General features: G+C 44.6%; 1 protein-coding gene across 3 annotated transcripts in view; it reads left to right on the top strand.

Annotated features, from left to right (window-relative positions):
- Positions 1 to 759: 759 nt before the first annotated feature.
- Positions 760 to 19,487, top strand: part of SLC4A1 (solute carrier family 4 member 1 (Diego blood group)) — a 43,578-nt gene continuing 24,850 nt past the window's right edge. The window contains exons 1-4 of one of the 3 annotated variants that reach the window (XM_033171242.1): positions 760 to 917; positions 7,697 to 7,804; positions 8,018 to 8,114; positions 12,078 to 12,251. In XM_033171242.1, coding sequence (XP_033027133.1) covers positions 7,787 to 7,804; positions 8,018 to 8,114; positions 12,078 to 12,251 — 289 coding nt within the window. In that variant the 5' untranslated portion in view covers positions 760 to 917; positions 7,697 to 7,786. The remainder of the gene's footprint in view (positions 918 to 7,696; positions 7,805 to 8,017; positions 8,115 to 12,077; positions 12,252 to 19,487) is intronic. The other 2 variants (XM_033171244.1, XM_033171245.1) reach the window with 2 other exon arrangements.

Genomic DNA, 19,487 nt, shown 5'->3' with positions numbered 1-19,487 from the left:
AGGCCCTGTGCTTTGGTTACAGATATGTGCTTCTACATTTAATTGAAGCTTTCCCGGGCTGTTGAGGCCTTGCGTACGTCAGACATACATGCAACCTGTATGTGCTTCTAAGCAGAGCACTGCTTCTGATTATTTCAAGTACAGGCAGGTAAAATGCACCCGTGAGAACTCATTCAAAGTTAATAAGGTCCAGACAGATACAGTTCCTGCCTTGCTTTCATCTTTACTTTCCTCTTCTAGCAGCCATTTCAGCTGAAAGCTGTGAACGGTGCTCATCAGCCTTCAGCCAAAAGAGGGAATCCTCACGAGAAACTTTTTAAAAAAAATAAAAAACCCCACATCAATCCAAAAGGAAAACACCAGTGACTATATTTGTGAGGGTTCCCCCTTCTTCCTCCACCCCCAGCAGAGGAAATCCCCTTGAGATCTGTAAACAAGTTTATCTCCAGGATGCGAAGCTGAGAAGGCAACGTGACCCAGGAGGACCAAACGCTCATTGAGGAAGAAGAGGTGGCCTTGCTAGGAATCGCTCGAAATTACAGGACCTTTCTAATGTTGGTGAGACCAGTACTGATGAGATGGGAGGGACGTGCCAGCAAAGTTCAAGAGCACAGATGGGTAGCAGGGAGGTTGCACCTCATGGTAACTCCAGATAATGTTGTTTACTGGTCCTTAGGGGGGAAAAGTTGCATCTAGACCCACCAGGAACACCCCTGATGCCAGGTGGCACGGCAAGATTAAAGCAGCAGCCATGAGTCAGGATTCTGAAGCTCCTCTGGAGAGCTCTCTCGTCTCATTACCGCCTGTTGCAGGCTGTAGAGAACCGCTAAGGAGAGAGGGGTTCCACGGAGCAGAGAAAAGACCCCTGGCTTGAACCTCCTCTGCCTTCCCATCGAGGTCTCTCTGCAAGCATACAGGTAGGTGAGCTTATGCAATAAGTTGGTTCTTCAAGGGAGCCTATGGAGCGGCCTGTGTGTGGAGATTGCAGGATGTGGAAAGGAGGGCAATGTGAGAGGAGGGAGCAGAGGCTGCTCTTGGAAGGAGCCAAGGAACCCTTTGAGAAGCTTGCTGCCAACAAGAAAATCCCAATTGGCCATGCTTGCTGTGACTGATGGAAGTTGTAGTTCCACATACCGTCTTCAGAGCATTTAATCTAAATACACCCCCCAAAAAAAATATCTCAAGGAGGTTTGAGGAGCTCCAACAATTTTTCTCCAACAGCTGTTAGGTCTTTGCTTGGCCTTCTGAGGCATGTCTCACCTTTGCTTCTCTCTGTTTCTTAGAAAAGTAGCTGCAGGTTACTGCTTTTTTTTTCCTGCCAAGAAAGAAACCTGCTTTGTGTGCTTGCAAAAGTTGGTTGGTTTCCTCTTTGTGATGTGCAGCTCCCTGTTTCTGGTGTGGGTCTGCAAGCTGCTGACAGCATCCTTTTCAATGCTCTAGTCTTCAATAGGTGGAGGTTACAGTGTACAAACCCTTCTGTAATGAAATGTTGGGATACTTTATGGAAGGTTGTCAATGTTTAAGAGCTATGAATGTCACTTTTGGACAAACAAGGACTTTGTAAGGAGTTAGCATCTCTTTTCCATTGATGCTTTCCTATGAGGATAATGAAATTGCCTTGCTGGATTCGACCAAAGGTCTGTTTAAGATTCATGCCTACCTCACGGTAAGTCCCACTGTACTCAGTGGGGCTTATTTCTGAGGAGACACATATAGGATCAGAATATTAGCCCAACACACTCTCTCTGAACAGTGACCAAGCTAGATTAAGAACATAAAAGCAGCCCTGCTGAATCAGGCCAATGACCCGTCCAGTCCAGTATCCTGTTCTCACAATGACCAATCAGATATTTATGGGAAGCCCAAAAACAAGACCTTAGTGCAGAAGCACCTTCCCTAGCTGCAGCTTCCAACAAGGGAGGCAGAATATATTTATTGTGGCCAAAGTACTCTGGGAAGTTTGTAATCAAACAAACTCTCATAACTGATACACTTATCCTCTGTGAATTCATATTCCCTTTTGCAAAACCTGTCTAAGCAAATGGTCGTCATCTCCAAATGTTTTTGAAATCCATTCCAGAAGTTAAAGACATTGGTGTTGTGGGAAGAAATGCTTCCTTTAGCTTGTCCTGAACCTAATGCTTATCAAATCCACTGGATTACTCTGTGGTCTATTTTGGGGGGTTGGGGGGGTGCTGGATGATTTTTGTCTCTTCACTTTCTTGGCGCCACCTCCATCCCTAGTTGACTTTAAATCATGGATAGAGAACTTGTGGTAATAGGTACTGGACTCCAACTCCCATGAGCCTCAGTCAATGGTCTGAGATGATGGGAGTTGTAGTCCCTCCAGCAACCCAGCTTTAGCATGTGTCTAATCCTACATTTGCATGGAACATGCTCCAATGCCTGATCTTTTTTAGCTGTGCTTCTCTTTTTAGCTTCACCAGCTGTACAGTGCCTTTTTATCAGATGATGGAAAGGGAACTGCTTGGTGCTCTTGTTGCATAGAAAAGGCGTTCTATAGAGACATAGTTGTCTAGTGACTAGGCTTTGCAATAGGAGTATTCTGACTGCTGTCATGGATTCTCTAAAAATAAAAGAACAAAAGGTAGGAGAGAGATGTTTTGAAGCTATCTGCCATAGATCACAGCTGGTTTCTAGCATAGGAAGCTGCCTGATGCTGAGTTGGACTGTTGGTTCATGTAGTTCAGTATTGTCTACACCAGAGTGGGGAACCATTTTTGGCCTGAGGGCCACCTTCCTCTCTGGGCAACTTTCCAGGGGCTACATGCCAAAGGTGGGTGGAGCCAGAGGCAAACATGGGCGGAGCAACAAATGTAAGTTTCTCCGAATACCCCTCTCTGTCCTCCATCCAGGCAACCAAAATGCATTATCTGAGTTCAAAGGCAAATCCCAGGCAGAAACACCCAGGATATGGCCTGGGGAGAGGGCATGTGACTAAAGAGTGGGCGCGGCCTGGGAAGAGTCTAGAGCAGCTTTTCTCAACCTTGGGTCACCAGGTGTTCTTGAGCTACAACTCCCTTCATCTCTGACCTTTGGCCATGTTGGATAAGAATGATGGGAGTTGAAGTCCAGCACCATCTAAGGACCCAAGGCTGAGAAAGGCTGGTCGACTTTCCCAGATAGAGAAGGCTGCATCTGTCCCCCCCCCCCAGCCTAAGATTTTCCCAACAGATCTTCACTGGCTGGCATTGGTGCTCCAGGATTTCAGATGGGAATGTTCCCAGCCCTACCTAGAGACATGTGGAAATGATCCCAGGCCCTTCTGCATGCCAAGCAGGTGCTCTAACACTGAGCTGTTCCTGCTTTCTATATCTCTTAGCATCTATTAGTCCAGATTGCAGAAGGAAACGGAGACATGGTGACTGAGGGCAGTGATGGACAAACGTGGCCCTCTAGCTGTTTTCAGACTACAACTCCCATCATCCCTAGCTAACAGGACCAGTGGTCAGGGATGATGGGAACCATAGTTTGGCCATCACTGACCGAGGGTAACGAGGTGAAAAACTTCCATATGGGCATGCTTGAGAACTGTAGAAGGAAGGAACCGTTGTTTGCTCATGCTGGTTTTAGCTGAAGGTAGAAGAAGCCAAACCTGATGCTTTTGAATTATGGTGCTGGAGGAGACTCTTGAGAGTCCCATGGACTGCAAGAAGATCAAACTTATCCATTCTTAAAGAAATCAGCCCTGAGTGCTCACTAGAAGGACAGATCCTGAAGTTGAGGCTCCAGTACTTTGGCCACCTCATGAGAAGAGAAGACTCCCTAGAAAAGACCCTGATGTTGGGAAAGATGGAGGGCACAAGGAGAAGGGGACGACAGAGGATGAGATGGTTGGACAGTGTTCTCGAAGCTACTAACATGAGTTTGGCCAAACTGCGAGAGGTAGTGAAGGATAGGCGTGCCTGGCATGCTCTGGTCCATGGGGTCACGAAGAGTCGGACACGACTGAACGACTGAACAACAAAAGAAGAAGCCAAACCTGCCAATGCACCAGTTTGGCAGGGATCTAGAGTGAGGTGTGGGGTGGTCGTCTGTATGATGATTTGGCAGTGTAAGGAGGGGTGGAAGGGAATCTGAGCATCGGCCCATCTAGAAATTAGAAAGTAGAGGAAAAACCAGGAGAATTGCTTGACTCATAGAGCTGGGCAATACTCTGTGGGCCATCCCATTCAATGCCTTGTATTTAAACAGGACCGTGTGCCTACAAAGCATCCCGACATGCACCTGTTCAGTTCAGTCTTTCCTTTGTACACTTGCCAATGATGGGGGCTCTGCAGCAGCAGCATCCCTAGGAGGCTTAGTCCATTGCAGCATTGCTCTTGCAGCTCCATCAGCTGGTGCACAAGGAGCTCAGCCCAGCTTGCTCAGGAGGAGAAAGATAAAGTTTATCTAAGGTGTGGTACCATACAACTCCATTAACTTAATATGCAGTCCCTTGAAGCTCTTTTTTTTTTTTAGGTATTACATAAAACCCCAAATTGTGGACTGGAACACTTTGTGCATACTGATTAGCATTTATCTGGGGGGGGGGGGTAAGTTGATAATTTGCATCACCAGGGCAACATCCCTTATAAGAGCTTCTTTTCTTAAAATGAGAGCTGTGGTTGCTCAAGTTGATGTGGAAGCCACAGCGACCCTCTAAACTGGAAGCCAATTCTGCATAGGTGGGGGCAAAAGCTTAGATAGGATTGCAGTTTCTCAATGGGACCAAGGATTTTGCATGTGCTCAGAGACTCGTGTGATTCCAGGGCTGAACTACTGGTAAGAGAAAACCAGGTTCTGGGTCTAAGCCCTGCTGAGCCCTGCTTTGAATTATACCTTGCCTTCCTCATAGACTGGCTGGTACAGCAGGGCGAATAGGGTTTGGGTGTGCATAAGAAGTCCCTGAGGTTTGAATAGCGACCAGGAGAAATACACCAGCATCCGCATTTTTATGCAAACCTACCCAGCTTGCACTTTCCAAACCAACAGTGAATGAAAATGCAACTTCGAAACTTGCATTTTGAAATTTGCGCCCTGAATGTCGTGATGTAGTTCTCCGAACAAAGAATGTACATTAGAGGAAGGTGCAGAATTTCACTAATATCGTTTAAAATAATGTGCAAAATGCATCATATTACGGTGAAATTACTTGTAAAAAAATGTATATTTTTGTGACCTCTTGGCCGTTCTGCTGTGCCCTCATAAACGTTGGGGCTAGTAGCACAGGAGAGAGCAATCTCTGTGGTCATCCAGAAGTTGTGGAATTCCCCCCCCCCCACTGCCACCAAAAATAGTGTTTCTGGCACTGCCATTATGCAGACACATCTCTTTACCTCGGTTGAGGTATATACATCTAATTTGTTTTAAACAGTTTTTAATACTGTATTCTGAAACTGCTTGAACCTGATCAAGTGGTGAAGGGTTGGCAGGAAATCATTTTTTAAAGATTAATTTATAATAATATCTTCATCAAAAATTGCATACATGAAAATGTATATTAGATACAGGGCTCAAGGAAATGCCCTTGAATTTTCATGTAGAGAACGCAACTGAAAGTTGGAAAAATACTGGTTTCCCAATATTCGAACCAAAGACTTCTTAGTTCGTAGCTCAGCCTGCTAGCTTCTATGCTCTCCTAGACAGCGACTTTGCTGAGATGCTGAAGATGAGTTAGGCCCTGAACAGCCCCTGCTTTTACCCCATTGGAAATTGGACCACACAGGTGGTGCAGAATCAAGAAAAGTCTGGCTTCTTGCAATGGCTTTTTGCACTCTCTGGCTAGGTGACTAAGCAGAGACAATTCCGCTAGTATGCTAGGCAAGCCCCCCTGACTCAGCAACTTCTGCTGAACAGCGCCTCCTAGTGCTTCAGAAAATGTATTTCAACTCAGTGTACAGTGATGGGGTGTGTGTGCGTGCGGCAAATCCCATGCTAGAGATTATTAGGAAAGGGACAGAAAATTAACCTGCTAGCATTGTTGAGATTAATACATCTTCATATAAATCTGCAGTGCAGCTGGACTTGAAATGCCATATACAATTTTGAACAAATCATCTAAAAACGGATATCATAGAACTGGAAAAAGGTGCAGAAAAGTGTAACAAATACAGTGGTGCCTCGCAAGACGAAATGATTCGTTCCGCGAGTCGTTTCATATTGCGAAAAATTCGTCTTGCGAAGCACGACCATAGGAATGCATAGGAATTTAATTCCCATAGGAATGCATTGAAATTTTCGTCTTGCGAAGCACAACCATAGAAAAATTCGTCTTGCAAGTCACCTAAAAATCGCAGAACCCTTTCATCTAGTGAGTTTTTCGTTGTGCAAGGCATTCGTCTTGCGAGGTACCACTGTATGATCAGGGTCAGCTGGACACCTGATCTATGGGGAAAGGTTGAGGCATTTGGGTCTTTTTAGATGATTGAATGGGACACTATGGAAGATTATAAAATGATGCTTGATAAGAAAAATATGAATATTTTTTCTCTGATCACGCAAGGTTTTTTTTAATACTGTTTAGTTTCAAAACAAGCTGCACAGATATTAAAATAAATTCCCATAATAAAAAACATACAGTAAAACAATGTTAAAACATTAAAATAGAAATATATTCTAATATAAGCAGCTTGAGGTTATTTGGTTAAACTGATTGATGGTAGATTCAGGACAGATAAAATCCATACACTGGCATAACTTGCCCCTCCATTTCAGGTTCAATCCCCATAAGGGACAGCTACATATTCCCGCATTGCAGGGGGTTGGACTAGATGATTCTCAGAGTCCCTTCCAACTCTATGTTTCTATGATTCTGGCTCAGCCAGCTAAACTGAAGCTACCTGATCCAAGTGTAAGTCCCTACAAAGCAGCATTCTGCGGGCATTATGGGAGGAAGAGCAGAGAGGCTGGATTCTAAATAGAATAAACCTGCAAACAGGAAGTGTTTAATTAAAGGCAACAGAGCCACTGCACTTTGCCTTTCTGCATTAGGCAAGCTATGGGGCTATTACATTTTATTATCCCCAAATTGCCACAGATCAGGTCTAGGTAAACACCAGAAGCCGACAGTGGGATGCAATGGGCTGAGATCTATGTTTTCTGGAAGCTCCATAAAAAGTGTGAAAACAAAGGATGGTAATTCCAAAGGAAATGGCTATATCTGAAGCAACCAGAGAGAGGATTCAAATGGTTTGCTGTTGGTTATATTCAGATGGTTATATTCACTGTAGGGCAGAGGGGCTGTAAGGACTTGTAACGATTGCCATGGGAAGAAGAAGAAGAGTTTGGATTTGATATCCTGCTTTATCACTACCCAAAGGAGCCTTAAAGTGGCTAACATTCTCCTTTCCCTTCCTCCCGCACAACAAACACTCTGTGAGGTGAGTGGGGCTGAGAGACTTCAAAGAAGTGTGACTAGCCCAAGGTCACCCAGCAGCTGCATGTGGAGGAGCGGAGACGCGAACCTGGTTCACCAGATTACGAGTCTACTGCTCTTAACCACTACACCACACTGGCTCACTGGGAGTCTTTAGGTACCATATAGACAAAGGTGGCTTCTGTTTTCTTCCAAGAAAAAAAACACATTGCAGTCAACCTGCTCTTAAGTTATTTCTTCTAGGACAAAGAGCCACATCTATCAGTTCATGATCCTAAACTTTCTAACTTGTTCATCTTCCTTTTGGATTTCCAACAGATCCAGCCAACCAGGGGATGTTACCTCCAGGCTGAGTGTTAGGAAGAGAACAAGAAGTACACGGAAAGAGTGACTGGAAGCCAAAAGGGAATGACAGCTCAGAGGCAGGTGGGGAAAACAAAAAAAAACAAAGACTGCACTTGTATAAGAATGTTGTGAGTGAGGGTTAAAAATGAGGACTAGCGCCTTGAACTTTGTGCAAAGAATGTCAGGTTACCCCTGTTAGGCTAATACAGAGGTTTGTGATCTGGAACATTTGATAGCTGCTTTATAGAGTATTTAAATGATTATTCCTTTGTTTTTCCCCTCTTTCCCTGCCAGGAGGACTATGAAGCTGACATTCAGAGGAAAATTGATATTGAAGGATACGATGAGTCCGCAGTGAAACACTCCAACATGTCGCTTGCAACCGAAAGTGGTGAGTAATCCAAATCCCTTGAAGAAGAGAAACAAGATTTTCACAAGCCAAGCAATAAAGTGAGAAATCACACTGCAGGAGCCTTGCAAACAGTAACTGTAAGGACGTTCAGTGGTTGCTCATGAGTAAAGCGCCAGACGCAGAACTTCTAAAAACTAAGTTCTTTATTGTGCACAGCTATATACAGTGGAGCAAAAGATCAAACGTCCATCTCATCCCTCCGCAGAGTCCAGGAATGACCCCTTCCTGTTCTTTGTCCAGCAAAAGAGGCACGGGATTCTGAACCCCCGCCTCCGCCTTCCGCGTCCTTCTAGCCTGCGCCCTCGGAGTGTGGGAACCTAACCCTGTTCCCCACTTTCCCCTTGGCGTTGAGGCTCTGTGATCCTGTCAGAGCCCCTGCACCGCCTTCCTGCCTCCGACCCCCCCTCCCCAATGGAGGAATGGGAGCTTCCGGCGGAGGAGGGGGAGGATGAGCTGGTAAAATGCACCGGAGGTTCCCTATACTGCAAACACTCCCGCGATCCCGCCGATTGCGGGGAGGGGGGTTTCCTGACAGTAACCTAGAATTTAGTGTTTCAGAATGAATTTAGTGTTTCAGAATGTACCTGAGTAAGCCTGACTTAGATGGAATCTGGAAATAGGAACACAAACATCTTTGACAGGCATTCCAGCTTGGAAGGAACACATGGGCTGAATCACAGTGTCCTCACATCTAAATTAATTCAAGGAAATTCAGATTGTATTAGGGTTTTCAAACTATGTTTGGAGTTTTGTCATAAGCTTGTTGAAGTTCCTCAAGAAGGAGTACAGTAATGAAAGACAAGACAAATTTCCCTGGAAAGGAGCTTGCTCCCACAACCTCTCGTCCCCTACTTACCTAGGGAGTATCCTGGGTAAATTCTAGCTAGGAATTGTGGAAATGAATTTGCTTCAGTTCGTTTTTTCATGTGGACATACCTAATGCATTGTTCCTGAAACAATGTGCAAATAGAAGAAAATTTGAATCATCATTTGAAATTAGATTTTGCGATGCAGTTCTCCAATGTGCAAAAATGCACATATTGGGAGGGGGGAAGTGTGCATCAAATTACATATATTAATGAAAAGAAGGTGCACATATGCATTAGGTTTAAGAAAATTGCTTGCAAAAACATGCACATTACGGCAAAGTGCATAGAAAAAATGTGTCTATTAGGAGAAATGTGTGCAAAGGTGCTAGTGAATATTCATGAGGAATTGCAAACTGATGCAGAAATGTGGCAAATAGAATTTAATGTTGGAAAAAGGAGAAACTTAGAGAAAGAGAAACCGGCAAATTCAGCCCTCCCTAACTGAGCATTGCTAATTCACCCAGGACAATGGCAGAGCCAGAGTCAAGTTGCCTGGCCAGTTCCTTGCTCCTTACATCAACGGAGTGTGGAATGTGCACTAGATTTCAGTGTCCTCTGCAGCGACACACAAGGTCTCCACGGCAGATGCTCAGGGAGGTTTCTCAGCAGGCAAATCATTATGGGAAGGATTCCCTGGAAAACTGCAACAGGGACAAAGAGTTCAGTCCCCCTGTGCTCCATGCCAGGGTCCCAGTCCAGAACAGCTTCCCTCCCTCCCCCAATACACAGACCCCAACTATTTGTGAGAGGAACAATCCTTAAAGGCAGAATCATGTGAGCAATCTAATGTATAATATTAGATTGAAAGAAAGATGGGTGTCGAGGGGAGATTGTGTTGCACTGAGAAGGGGCGGGGAGGGGAGAAGGGATGAAGGAGGCATGTTACTTCAGGTGAACCAACTGCTAATTACTGTTTGACCTCTGAACTTGCTGTAAGGAGAATGACCCAAGGTGGAAGCAGTGGATAAACAAAGGATCTCTTGGCTCGTCTCGCCTGTGTTTCTTGTTACTAACTGCCTGTACCCAAACTCTGAAAGATCTGCTGCAGTGCATCTCTACCTCCAAGAAATGACCAAAGTGCTGTTCAGTCCCTGCCATTTCCCTCCCCTCTAATTGTCACTTGCTCTAACCAGTGCAGATTCACCCCAAATGCGCCTTCTTGACTCGTTCTTGGCAGCTTCCTTCCCAGTGCAAATAGAACCTGGGTCAGATGAGCAGAGGTGCCCCTAGATTTGGGCAGAGGGAGGCAGCTATCTCCGGTGGCAGACACAGGGGGGCGGGGAGGTGAGGAAGGTCTGTAGTAGTGAATGTACGGTGCACACAGAAGGTCCCAGGTTCAATTCCTGACATCTCCAGGTAGGGTTGGGAATCTCCAGTTCTTGAAACCTTGGAGAGCCACCTCCAATCAATGTGGGTGGACCAGTGCTTTGATTTTGGCAGTCAGCTAGATGGACCAATGATCTGACTTGGTATATATAGAGGGTCTTTCTGTGCACTATTCCCAATTCCCCAGATAGTCTTCTATGTTGGATTTATGCTCCATGGGGATAGGAGCCTTGCTGAACTTGATATGTCTCAGCATTGCATTCTATGGTGGCATTTGGGTTGTGGCAGCGGCAATGGCGTTCACTGGAAACCAGTACCCTTGTCACAAAGTGATTCTGAACAAGCATACGTGAAAATACATAAAACCCAGCACATTTTGCATGCCATGTTAGGCTTGCTATTTATGTTTGGGTTCTTACACACTTTCTTAATTCCTAGTTCTTATTCACATCCCTCTTCCCTTGCAGTGGGAGAGAGCAGAATGGGGACCATGTGTGCATGCAGGAGAGATAAACTCTTCTATCACAGAGTTTATACCAAGGTTTCAAAGCATGGTCAGGGCCTTGTTTTCATTCAGGTCCCTCTACTCCCACCCACACAATAAATTTAAAGCATTCTTATAGCTTTGGACAGTCATGGTCTCCCCCCCCCCAAAGAATCATGGGAACTAACAAAAATACAACCCGTAACAAAATACAGTTCTCAGGCTTTTAATATTAAAGACCAGTATCAAAAGCTTCTCTCTCTTAAAGTTGTTGTGAAAGAAAGTGCAATAAATGATGGGAAGCACTATGCAAAACAAGAGTCACAAAAAAACGCAATGCTAATCTTTTAGTAGTAAATGGCAGTGCCGCCTGGGTTGAACAGATAGTTGTTGTGCCTGTGAGCTGGACCATGTCTCTTGCTTACAATTTTCTGGTTGCTGTTTGTGGGTTCCAAGCGATGACCATCTATGGTCAGGGCCTGACGTGAAGAACAAATACTTAAAGACCCTTCCAGGAGTTTTGGCATCCTCTGCTTTCTCATTCCTCATCCTGTTGTCTTGGGACAGGAATGGTATGTGATACAAAGAATGAAGGATAGCACTCTTCTCCTCCTCCCAGAGTCACATCCTCATCATACGTTTCAAGCACATTGTCAGCCTGGATAGCTCAGTTGGTTAGAGCATGCTGCTGATAACACCAAGATTGCAGGTTCAATCCCCGTATGGGACAGCTGCCTATTCCTGCATTGGAGGGAGTTGGACTAGATGATCCTCAGGGAAGAATCGGGGGCCTGTAGTTTAACCCTCACAGGGCTACAATTCCCAGCACCCTTAACCAACTGCAGTTCCCTGGATTCCTTAAGGGTGCTAAATGTATGGTATGGATGTGGCCTGTGTTCTCTAGGGGACTGAGCTGAGCAGTTTATGTACTGGCTCCTGTCAGACATTTCTGAAAGACGGAGGTAAGGAACATCAGTTGGCAGGTCAGCTCCAAAGGCAGGCACTCTGTAATCTAGGCATGATGCTAAATGAAGTTTTGTAGGAAAGAAACCAGATTGTGAACCCCGTAATCACCTTCAACATGACTGAATGACACTTTGCCCATATCCTGCTGGGTCCGCATCCCCTTAGTTCATGCCAAAGCATTTCAGAGTTTTACCTGGCTGTTCTCAGTGGAGTAATTTTTGCAAAATCAAACCCTAGTCAAGGAACCAGGGACCCATGTTGTCCTCCCACCTCCACCCCCCATTTCTGTACTTTCAGATCACCAAGTCAGCGCTTGCCAGCGTCTCTGTATGGTGTTTGTCTCTTTCTGTCGTTCCTCCTGGCCTGGCCACCGCCGGAGAGCATATCACCTGAGTAGGAGAAGGAGGATGGAAAGGGTATCCCCCTCAGGGAAGGCAGGACACTTTCAGAGCTGTGAGGACAATGGACCAAGTGAGTGCCATGCAGTGGCATTTTCAGTGCAGTGATGATGTCGTGTAGTGGCTAAAAGTTTGAGCTGCAAAACCAGGTTTTCCCTTAAAAAAATATATCTGCCTCTGCCATGAACTAACTGCCATGAACTGCCTCTGCCATGAACTAACCTTAGGCAAGCTAACATTGTGTAACACCCATACCATTATATTGAAAGCACGTGGCTTCCCCCAAAGAACCCTGGGAACTGTAGATCACCCCTCACAGAGGTACAATTCCCAGTACCCTTAACAAACTACAGTTCCCAGGATTCTTTGGGGGAAGATGTATGACCTTGGTCTCAGTTTCCTATCTGCACTATGGGGGTAATAATACTATTTTACTTCAAAGTAACACTTCTGAATACCAGTTGCTGGGAACCACAGGAGGGAAGAGGGCTCAAATCCAAATCCAAACTCTTCTTGTGCTTGCTGGTTTCCCACAGGCATCTGGTTGGCCACTGTGAGAACAGGATGCTGAACTAAATGGCTTATTGGCCTGATCCAGCAGGTTCTTCATATCTTCTTCATATATACTGTGCAGTTGAATACTATAGCTTCAATCTAAGCAGTGAGCAAAATGGATATAACATACATCATAAAATCAATTAAAATTAAGCATAAGGACTGCAACAAGTTAATGTATGGAAAGTGCTTTGAAGACTCTAAAGGTTTGGTAAAAAAATGTCCAAAACAATTAAGGTAGCATCTTCAGAAGTGAATTGTGAGGGGGAAGAGTGCAAAATTCCTGGTTAATTAGCAGAGATATCATCTCAGCCTCCTAGATAATTGTAAAGGACACTTTTAAAAAAACAGTCAAAAATCCAAACCAAAGTTTTAAAAGAATTCTGCAGTCTGAGTGCACCATGCAAATAATTTATGGAAATGAGTGCAGACCTATGCACGTTACAGAATTACTTATAAGTTCCCTTCTGGCTTCTGTTATTTCTGCAGGAATTGCCAATATGATTTGAAACCTATCTTTGCAGCTGTGACAGCTAGAAACTTGCATATATATATATATATATATATATATAGAGAGAGAGAGAGAGAGAGAGAGAGAGAGAGAGAGAGAAATTAAACATCACATGTGAAGATGTGAAAGAAAGTTGTGATGGGCGCTTTTTGTTTTTTTTAAAAAAACAGTGGCATTGGGAGAATGAAGGAACATTAGCGAAAGATACTTAACATTTTCACCATGAGCCACTTTTCCAATACAAATGGTGACACCCCACCTCCTGACTTCCTTTCCCCACAGTTACAGGTGTATGTATGTATATGGGGGAAATAATTGAAAAAAACCATCAGGAATCCCACAAGGGGAAGAGCAGGGCAATATGGTATAGGTATGCCCACTGGATAAAGATCTACAGACCTATGCAGCTAAACACTCCTCCCTGTTCTCTTGCATCTCTGCTCAGAATCATGCTCTCTCAAGGTCACTGGCAAAATGTTTAAGACTGAGGCTTTCTGAACCTTGGAGAGGTAAATAGGCCCAGCTGGTTGGCACTGGGAACAGCTGAGGAACAAGCCAATCACTGCAGTCCTTGGCTGTGTCCAGCACCAATCACCTGAGGAAAGGGAACAGGTGAACAGTGGTGTTGCAGTAATCCCACCCCCTGCCTCCCCACACCGGCTTTCTCATTGGTGCAAGGAACAGCTGAGGAGTGTGCACACTGATTTTTGATCAAGTGTTGATCAGTGATCAGTACCAAAGACCTGGGGAGGGGGACTGTGGGCCACATGGAAGTGATATAGGACCACTCCCCAGCCAATCAGAAGGCTGGGCTGGGAACCAATCTGGGCTAAAGGTTACCTGAGATGCTTTATGACTGGGACTATGACCTCTGGTTCTCGTCCTGTGGAAGCTGGTCCATACCGGACAGCAGCCACCTTACATTTTGCTCTGTGAGTTCTTTTCTCCTTATCAGGCAATCAGTAACCCACAAGGATGTTTGCTTTCAGCTTCTCCTTGAATGTTTCTGCTATTGATGATAAATAAAGATTTTGTTTGAAATGAAGACAGAAGCCAATCGAGTGCGAGCTGTTTCTGTTTACAGTTGGTTAAAAGCAGCTCTTTGGGTTATTGGTGTGTATGTGAGAGAGAGAGAATGGACGAATGTGAGCGGTATGAAGGACCACTTAACACTGTTTCAGTGTAGGCAGTTGCCTGACTCCATCATTCTCAACATCGTAATTTTTTTTTAGCACCATCAGTGAGCAAATGGTGGTTTGCAGAGTGAACATGACCCAAAATGCAGCCGCTGCCACAACGAACTGAGAAATTCCTTTTGAGCAATGGAAATAAGGATGGTGGAGGGATGGTGGATGCAATAGATATGTCCAAACGCAGTTACACAAAGTGAAGTTTCAGTTCAGGATTCAAGACTAAGGGGGAATAAATCAAAGATCTAAGGAGTTTTGAGGCAGGATTTGAAGTGGGAAGGAGGTAGTGGTTTGGAAAGGAGCTCCAGGCCAGACCCAGGGGCAGCAAAAGATGATGGTTGGATGTGTTTAAGGCAGTAGGTGGTATCCGTCCACTAACGCAAGGATTTCAGCTTGCTCAACACAAGCTCCCCTACTTCTCCTCCAAAGGCACTCAGTGACTGGTAAATGCCAGGCACTTGTTTCTAACTTCTGTAAGATTAAATATTATTGAATTTTAATTAATTGTATGTTGTCTATAATTTGATTCTAGCTGCTATGCAATTATTTACACACACACACACACACACACACACACAACCACACACCCAGAAAGCCTTAGGCTCCCTTGCCACAACATTTCTTGCTACACACCTGAGTGAAGCCTGCCCCCCCCCCGGAGTTCTGCTCAGTTCCCTCCCCACAACTGAGCTTTCCGAGAAGTTGCTAGACATCATCCAGGCACTTTCAAGCCATACTTTGTCATTTTAAGGACCAGAGACTTGCAGAAGGAAGGGAGGAAGGAAGGAAGGAAAGAAAGCTGAGGTTCTCGGGGATCTCAATTCTGCACCCCGTATGCAGATTTCTATGCTCGTGCAGTGCAATCTCCAAAGTTTGGAACAGACACAAGTTTCTGCACAGTAACAATTAAAGAAGATGGGAACCCTATAAGGGACGGGGGAATACATTCAGTTCACACTGAAAGGCTAACATATACCTAACTGGCATTTCCCAAAGCAATGTGCAGGCTGAAACCCAGCCAACCTTGGAAACTTGCCCTTCTCTGAATTTTGCAATGCAGTTCTCCAGCCCAGTAATGTGTACATGTAGATGAACATATCAGTGAAAACAACATGCGAAAATGATTTATACTAGCGAAGATTGCGTGCAAAAATGTGTATATTAGGAGAAATGCACACTAAAATACTGGTGAATTTTCATGAATACTTTTTTTTAAAATCACCAAGTGATGTGGGAATGTGAAAAACTGAATTTAAGAGTGGAAAAATAGATTCACCCATCCCTAGATGCTGTGCACCACACGCTCCCATTTGCCTGCTTTTATTCTTTCTATTTTATCCTGCATCTTACTATTACTTGCTTTATCTTATTGCTCAGTGCTGTCTGCTGCAGCTCTGCTCCTCTTATATACCAACACCTTACCCAGCAGGGAACTTCACCTGGTGATTAATAAAGTGTCCTGGCCTTAACAGTGAACTTGAAGAGCTTGTCATGGCTTGGTAATGAAGCACTTCTTATGACTTAACCTCTTGAAAGCCTCCAGGCTGGTCCCCTCACCTAGATAGGAGCCCAAGGCCCACTTTATTTACTGTCAGCAAAGTTAGAGTGGCTTTCAATTTACTATGAACACAAAAACCACTTGTGACAGGAATTTGAGGGTGGGGCCCAGGTGTCCTGCTCTGTTGCCAAAAGGGGGGTTTATAGAGCCAAAACTCCAGGAGTTCTTTTCTTTTGGATGCCGGACGGTGGACTGTGCCTGCTTTTAGGGTATGTGGGATAAAGCTGGTGGGGGAAGTGTGCGATTATGCACCGCGGGAGGATCAGTACCATGGCCAGAGATTACCTTTTAAATGCATTTTTCGTGTGGAAGAACTTGAACATGTGTGCAAGAAACTTTGAATGTGGGTTGTGAGGGCTGCACCAACTCAGGGACAATGTAATCTATTCTTATACCCTACATTTAATCTAGTCTTATATCTTACGTTTAATGGGCCTCGGCATTGAAAGGAGAGCTGGAGCAAAACCTTGCCATCAGCTAAGACCAGGATTGCACCTACAGAGTTGGGAAGTCTCCCCAGTTTGAATCTTCATTGTGGTGGGCAGAACCGGGGGAAATTTGTCATAGAGATACCATCACAATTTGCGATTCGCAAAGAGGGCAACATTCTTTCTTGAACAGCGAGGGATATATTTGGTACTGGCAATTTGTAGTGTAATGCTGAAGAGTGTGGGGGTTTTTTTGTAGGGAATTCACAGCCTATTTGTACATTGCAGTTGACATACAACAATGAAAAACCAGTTCCAGACTCTTAGTCAGGTAGGCTTCTGGGGAGGGGAGGCTGCACTTACATTCCAATATACTCTCCCTTCAGAGAAGTTGATTTTGCTTAAACCTCAGAGCCTGAATGGTAACTGTATTAGGCATCAGGATGGTATTTGAGAGATCAGAGTGGCTGGTGGTGATGCTCAGTGGGGTTTTCTTGTTTGATGATTTTCCCTTGCAAGTGGCTTGGCTTGCTTGTTTGAGGCTCCTGTTGTTGCCTCACGGGAGCCACCCACTGATGCAAACTCCTCTGTGATTGTGGCACACACCATAGTCTGAATCCATGGGAAAGCTTGGAACTGGCTGGTCCCAACTTTGTGTGGAACTAAATGTGACAATGGCAGGTCTGTGTCTTGAAACACAAGTCACTACCAAAGAGAGATGTGGAAGCCATTGAAAGTGAAGAAATTGTGCATGGAGGTGTTGAACTCTTCATGGCTCCGCCATTTCTCTGTTTTGCTCTCTTACACACAAACACACACACACACACACACAGAGAGAGAGAGCATACTTTTTTGCTTGAAATCATCACATTTGAAGATATAGCTCTGTGACATCTGATTCTGCACTTGGTGCAATGAACAGGGGTACAGGGGTAGACTTTAGAATGCAATACAGTCGTACCTCGGAAGTCTGCCGCTGCTTCCATGGCTTCCAATTGGCTGCAGGAGCTTCCTGCAGCCAATCGGAAGCGGTGCCGTGGTTGCCAAATGTTTTGGAAATTGAACGGACTTCCAGAACGGATTCCATTCAACTTTTGAGTTATGACTGTAATTGCTTTGTTGCTTCAGACCATGGGTAGGCAAACTAAGGCCCATGGGCCAGAGCTGGCCCAATTTCCTTCTAAATCCGGCCTACAGATGGTCCGGGAATCAGCATGTTTTCACATGAGTAGAATGTGTCATTTTATTTAAAATGCATCTCTGGGTTATTTGTGGGGCATAGGAATTCATTCATTCCCCCCCCCCCAAAAAAAATATAGTCTGACCCACCACATGGTCTGTGGGACAGTGGACCGGCCCCCTGCTGAAAAAGTTTGCTGACCCCTGCTTCAGACCAAGGATCCACTGAACCCAGCAGTCTATTCTAACAGGCCTGGACAAATGCTCCTGGAGCAGACTTCCCCAACCCAGTGCCCTCCAAATGTTTTAGACTACAGCTCCTTTCATCTCTTGCCATTAGCTCTGCCGGTGAGGGCTGATGGGAGTTGGAAGTCCAAACACCTGGAGGGCACCAGGTGGAGGAAGGCTGCTTTGGAATCTCACTAACAAGAAATGGAGAAACGATGGCCTTTCCTGTCATTTTCTTCCAACATCTAGTAGCTGATAGCTCACGCAACATATTATTTTTGGCTCATGCAACATTTTATTCTATGTTTTAATAATCAGAATGCCAATTCATTGAGCAAATGCCAAAATACATGGAGTTAATATGCCAATTTTCAAAATATTAATTATATATACAGTATACTATTTCTTTATGCTAAATGGGATGACCATGGCAGGAAATGCTGGCTGCTCCTACTTATCATAAGGGATCAATTTAAGATAAGGTCATTTAGCATGCCATCCAGAATTCTGCTACTTGCCCAAGTTGTGAATAAATAAAGAGGTGATGTCGTTCAATGGCTAAGAGAGTAAGCTATGAATCAGGATCTCTGCAGCTCAAAAGCGATCTATGCATGCCAAATATTTTATTATTATTAAATTGCCGACACTCTTCCGTGCTTTTATACACATCAAATCACCAAAGTTTGATTTGGAGCCCTTTTTTGAGTTCTGCATAATTTAGATGTACATTGTGTTCTTTGTGTGGTATCATTTTAAAGTGCTAAATGTTAAAATACGTAAGTCAGAGCTGCCATGGGGTTGGGGGCATCCTTTTCCTTGCCTCCCACACTCTACTCTGCATGAAAGCCCCAAACAATGGATCCTTTTGCCCACTCAAGAGATTGTCAGAAACAAGGGCTGCTGTTTGGTCTCCAATCCTGAAATGCAGGGTTGCCTGGATAGAGCCTGGAAGATCAGGGAGTGGAACTTTATGAGATAGAAGCAGAACCTAGTGGTGCCTGTTGGGGGGCAAACAGGAGAGTCTGTCTGTGCCTGATATCTCACATAGGGTGGACATAGGGCTAAAACAGAAATACTGCAGCTTTTACGCAGTTACCTGCTGCTTTTATTTTGACTTCTCACCCTGAGGTTTTACATTTTTTTGAGACCCGGAGAATGATGCTAAAATCCTGAAGTTTCAGGTCAAACCCAGCATCCTAGCAACCCCCTCTAGAACCTTTCTCAAAGATCAGTTGCAGCAGCCAATATATATATAGAGAGAGCACCAACTTCCAGAAATTGACAGCAGGAGGACAATACCTATCTTATCTTTTACGCTCAGTTGAAATGAAGGTCCTGACTTCTGATAGTGGGACGAAGAAAAGAAAACAGTGGGATTTCAAATGCCTATTCTGTTGGCTTTACAATGGCTAGACAAATCTTTGAATTAGGGAAACTGAAAATAAAAAGGAGTTGTGAAAAATTGCAAGAGAACTCCAAGAATCTGGGTTTGCACCAGTTGTCCTGATTTTCTGGTGCCTATCGGGGCACAAAAAACTGTTCCCTACTTTGTCCCTGTCTTTGCCTTTTTGAAGAGATTGAAAATTTGGAAGGTGCCATTTAGCTCAGTACTGTCTGTTTCATGGAATCATGGAACTGTAGAGTTGGAAGGGACCAAAAG

Source organism: Lacerta agilis, chromosome 14 (genome assembly GCF_009819535.1).
Source record: "Lacerta agilis isolate rLacAgi1 chromosome 14, rLacAgi1.pri, whole genome shotgun sequence".
NCBI classification, from domain to species: domain Eukaryota; kingdom Metazoa; phylum Chordata; class Lepidosauria; order Squamata; family Lacertidae; genus Lacerta; species Lacerta agilis.
This window is presented reverse-complemented; position numbering and strand designations above follow the sequence as displayed.